Here is a 5,261-nt window from a genome sequence, read left to right on the forward strand (position 1 = left end):
TTTCCTGAGATGACTCAGGCGATACATAATTGGAACGAGCTCTCTCGATACGATACTAACACACTGGTGAATCTATTTCGGATATGACTCGACGTGACTCAGTTGATACTGATTGAGTCAATTTGAACTCATCACATATTGGCTAAAACTCGCTGGAGTCATATTGTTTTGAATTGGAAATCAAACCAAAAAAAAAAAAGAATTCTTGATGTTTTTATTTTTAGTAATTTTTTTTGAATTTTTATATGTTATAATATGCATATCACCCAATTTGAGATCGATATGTCATGATCGATCTGGAACAATTGCGATTGGGGGCGACCGCGATGGCAAACCTATCCACAGCCACAATAATCTCAGCCAAAACTTATGTTTCTCTCCAAATTCGTCAAAAAATAAAGATCGTGGGTAAGAAATTTTTTTTTAAAGAAAACCCAAGGGATCTACTAATTGCCTATTTATGTTACCTAGGTAAACATGATCCTCGAGGCATAGACTTTAAAGCCAAAAAAGCTATATGTAAAGCAATTTAATATGTCCAGCAATATTGTATACTCAAAAACCAGAAAAAGAAAGATAAGATGTAAATTTTGACAGCGAGTGTAAATGAAACTCAGATGGACCTTCCATCCAGTGTCAGGCCTTGCCTCTTTATCCGTCCTCAGTCCCTCCATAAAGTTAACTCAATGTCATCCCCCTCTCCATTGTCCCAATGGAACCCTTTCTTCATTGCTGGCGGAGTTAATAGCATACCCTCCGCCATGTTATCAATTAAGGCTGGCATGTTAAACACTGCCTCTTCATCCACGAACATCGTTGCAGAATGACAACAAATATTTTCTGCACCAATCTCAACATCGATCAATCCCAATATTGGATGTTCTGGGACCTTATCTTGGCCCTTAACATCTAAAGAATCGTTCGCGGATGAATTCTTACAATCAAACGTCTCTACAGGATCTCCATGTTGCAAACTTGGCGAAGATGAGGAAGAAGGGTTTGCATCAACCAAAGATGGTCTAAAAGCTTGAGCAGCTTGAAGTGCAGCGATTTGAATATCGCTAGCTAAGGATGATTGAGCTCGTGCCACACGCCAAGCAGAGTCAGTAAAGTTGAGTGCAGCATCGTCACCACGAAGAGCCAGGGCAGCAACATCATGAGCCCTAGCTGCCATTTCCGGGGTTTGAAAAGTCCCCAACCAAATCCTCGTCTTCTTGTTTGGCTCACGCATTTCGCAAACCCATTTATTCCCATTTCTCCTCCTGACACCCCTATAAATGGGGTGGCGAGTCTCTTTAAACTTCCTCCTTCCTGCCTTTCTCTTATGTGACGCTAAAAATGGCCCCTGCTGCTCATTTGTCTTGGCTGATTTTTCTTTACAACTTTTTGCTGTAACGTTACAGTTATCATCACTGGAAGAAGAAGAAGAAGAGGATGGTGATGAAGATGAAGACGATGGTGAAGTTGAAGAATGATATCCTTCGAAATCCATGTTTCCGCTGTTATTCTTGTGAAGGGATTTTTTCATTTTGCTGTGGAAGCACGGGAAGTTAATAGAGAATTTTTTGTAGTATATATACGGAAATAGAAGTGCATAAAGGTAGCCGGGTAGGGTCAAATCTACAGGCCACCCACGCAATGAACGCTGAGAGGGACGCAAAAATGCGGAAAAACACGTGCTACATAAATTATACTCATTCCGAATTTTGGCACGTTAAGAATTGTGAAGACTGGACTGGAGTTGCTAATAATGCACGTGAGGGAAAGGAACGGAGCCCGGCTGTGGGCAGTGGCGAGAGGGAGGCCACGTGTGTAATAATAATAATTAATCAACAACTTTGCAGGATGCAGAATTCTAAGAGTAGGACTTGATGAGGGGACCACCTGGGGCTGGGCTCTAAAGTTGATATTTGATCGCTGTAACTCTTTTGGGTGAGATTCTAAGCGTAGGTCTTGACTGGTGAACAGCTGGGGCTGGGCTCTGTAGTTGATACTTGATAGGTATAACCCCTTTGGGTAAATTCGTGGTCTGAATTGGGTGAGTGTAATGCTTTTGATTTTGAACTTTGTCTATGCCATTTCTGCATATTCATCTACTACGTAAAGCTAGCATGTTAACACAAATTTACTTAATTAAGCAACAACGGCCAATTTTCTTACAAAAGATTGTGCGTTCAAATTTTGCTGCTGATATTAGGTCTGTATTAAAAATCTCTATTAGCGGCTTAATAGTCTTTTCGGAGAAATGTAATGAATTGTGATGGTAATCGAAGTCAAATCCATCCAAATTTTTTCCTACCAAAATTTTTTTTTCTACTTTTGTTTAATGCATGTTTGCATTTTTTATTTGTAGGAATTAAATCTTGACTCATTATTTGAAATTAGGGTTAATTGCATAGTACCCCTGAACTTTCTTTGAATTGCAAAGTACCCCCAAACTATCTTTTTCATCACTATACACACTCAAATTGTTAGTTCTTCTTATGTACTCCAACCAACTTGCCTCCGAAGAAGTTTAATGAGTAATATGCTATTAATTGATGTCCTTAAATTTAGTTAAGTAGTCAAAATGCCATTTTTCCTCTGAAATTGGTTGGCTTATATACAAATATCATGATTTTTCTCTTTTATGCATGTACACATATAGAGGGAAAGAGAGAGAGAGGTAGAAGATGAGAGAGATTTTGAGTTTGTGTGAGAAAAAAGATAACAAATGTATATATAAGTTAGTTGGAGACGAAGAAGGATATTTTCGACGCTTAACCAACTACAAAGATACTAATGATCTTTATTCATTAAATTTTGCCAGCAACAAGTTAATTGGAGTACACTGCTAAAAATTTATAGATCAAAAATGTATAATGCTAAAATTGATAGTTAGGCGGGCACATTTTGCAACTAAAAAAAAAGTTCAAAAGGGTATTTTGTAGTTAATCCTTGACATTATTCGGATGTTGGATGAAGATCTTGTGACATTCTTCATCTCCACTCTCGCTAAGATACTTAAATTCAAATTCAAAGAGAAGTAGATCTAGAAGTTGGGGAACTAGTTATAACATGTTTCCTCACTTTTCCTGTGGAGGTATAATATAAGACAACGCTATACTTTGTTTCCTTAGTTAAAAAACGTGGTTGAATTTCAGCCAGACCTTGCTCCTGTACAATAGCCTAAACAAAATCTATTTATTTTGCAGGGGAGGGGTGTTGACATATAAACTCATTATGTTTGAACTTATGTTGCACGTGAATTCAGTGACTTTTATTGTGCTTACAGGGCTTACAGAAAAAGAACAAGAAATGGTAGAAATGTATAGTTTAAGGTAAATAAAATATGAATTTAACAAGTCAAGAGTATAACACATTCTTGTATTCTCAATTATTTTTTTTCTTAAGGTGGCTAGACCTGAAGAAGCAAATTGTTCAAAGTATGTGTTTCCATGAACAAAAGCTTTGTGGGAAATTGTGTAGGTGTAAATTGAACAGCCAAAGAGAGCATGCATGGTTGTAAATTGTAATAGTCCATCCACCAATATATTCTTGCAATTCATGCTGTAACATGTATTGGCTTAGTGAAATATAAGATCATCAGTTCACATGAGTCTGAAAGAATTCTCCCAGAAGTGTTTCTTTGCTGCATCATCTCTAAGAAGAGAATCAATATATATATATATATATATATATATATATATGATCTTGCAAATGGCAAATATATAATAATCATTTCTTTCATGTCCCACAAAAATTACACTGTTCATTTGCAGAAAGAATTTTGCATGTTCTCAACACCAGAACTATGCGCTTATTCCAGACATATAATTCTTTATCTAGCACTTTACATAAATAAATTTGCAGTTAGTCCATCTTTTCTCATAGCACCCCAAAGCCTCATGTTTAAAAAAACATCATGAATTATGCTTTAGCCTAAAAACCACGCAATGGCATCAAAAAACATGGCCCTTATGGTGGTTGAAGAAGCATATATAGTGCAATTTTGGACCCACAACATACACCAAGAAAAGCATATTGAGATATTGATTCATCACATACTAGATAAATCAACAAGCAGAAAATATTTATGGTATCTGCAGATATTTGTTTATAAAGAAAATCCAGGTCAACTGATGCCTATTCGAGTTGCTTTTCCCAAAAATTTAACAGAAAACTCGTGTGAACAAGAATCTTCGGTCTGATGCTTTAGTTCATGAACTTAAAAAAAGTATGAGAAGACTAACACTGGCCGCTATGTACTCTTGGTCTCCCAAACAGTGACCAAAAATCAACTTCGCAGTCCCTTGATCACCTGACCTTAATTTAGTCCCCTGTTCACATATGATAGCTTTTCTTTACTTGGAAAAGGTGTGTGCATACGCTCTTTAAGCCCTATAATCAATTTGATTAGTTTTAATTTTTCCGGCAGAATATAAAACGACGTCTTTGTAGACTTGGTACAGCTACGCATGAGATGACGCAACTAATTAGAGATATTTGCCGGAGTTGGCAACCTAATTAAAAATCGCATCAATATGAGTCGTTCATCAAGAAACCGAAGACTTTAACGCTTATGGTTGGTTGCTTAACTTGGGCCAGGGCATTAATCATGGTGGTATAATTAAGTGGCATTGATTTAGTGGTATTACTAATCCAGCTTTGATGACTTTTGTGGTCGGTATCTATCAAGCTTCCGAACTTTGAACTCTCAAAAAGCAGCTCCGACCAGAAGAAAATTTGGGTGCTGTTATATCAAAATATTATATACTCTAGAAAACTGTTGAGATCGAAAGGCCCACAAGAAGGTAGAAGAAACAAAATAACAACTGGAAAGAAATTTTCTGTATAATTGCTCATTTGTTTGGAAATCATTAGCCATTGGAGGGTTTTCAATCTTCATGAGTTAGGCATCATCAATTTGTTCTTTTTCTTCTATTTCATGACTAGGCAAGTTTTTCCATCACCGTTTAGAAGAAGCTAACTGTAGACAGAATGATGTTCAACGATTCCTATTTGCAGGAAAAGTTAAAAATATCCATCAAGAACCCACAAAAAAAAAGTTGATAATAGTGCTAGAGTTGGTGAGAATTTTTGCACCCTCACCAACTCGTAACTTTTCATCAAGGCATTGCAACCCTCGAGCAACTCTTTAACTTTTCATAAGGGTAAACGTTTATACTTGTATTCTTTCGTAAAGAAATAAAAGCGAATGTGTAACAAAAATTATACGTCTCTCATGAAAATTTATACATATAATTTCATACACGCTGACT

General features: G+C 36.6%; 1 protein-coding gene across 1 annotated transcript; it reads right to left on the reverse strand.

The window, feature by feature from the left end:
* Positions 1 to 661: 661 nt before the first annotated feature.
* Positions 662 to 1,492, reverse strand: LOC113751766 (dehydration-responsive element-binding protein 1A-like). Its single transcript, XM_027295892.1, has 3 exons — positions 1,381 to 1,492; positions 976 to 1,332; positions 662 to 840 (listed from the first exon to the last, which is right to left on the reverse strand). The coding sequence occupies exons 1-3, from the start codon at positions 1,490 to 1,492 to the stop codon at positions 662 to 664; spliced, it is 648 nt and encodes a 215-aa protein (XP_027151693.1).
* Between the last annotated feature and the right edge of the window lie 3,769 nt (positions 1,493 to 5,261).

Source organism: Coffea eugenioides, chromosome 1 (assembly GCF_003713205.1).
Source record: "Coffea eugenioides isolate CCC68of chromosome 1, Ceug_1.0, whole genome shotgun sequence".
NCBI classification, from domain to species: Eukaryota; Viridiplantae; Streptophyta; class Magnoliopsida; order Gentianales; family Rubiaceae; genus Coffea; species Coffea eugenioides.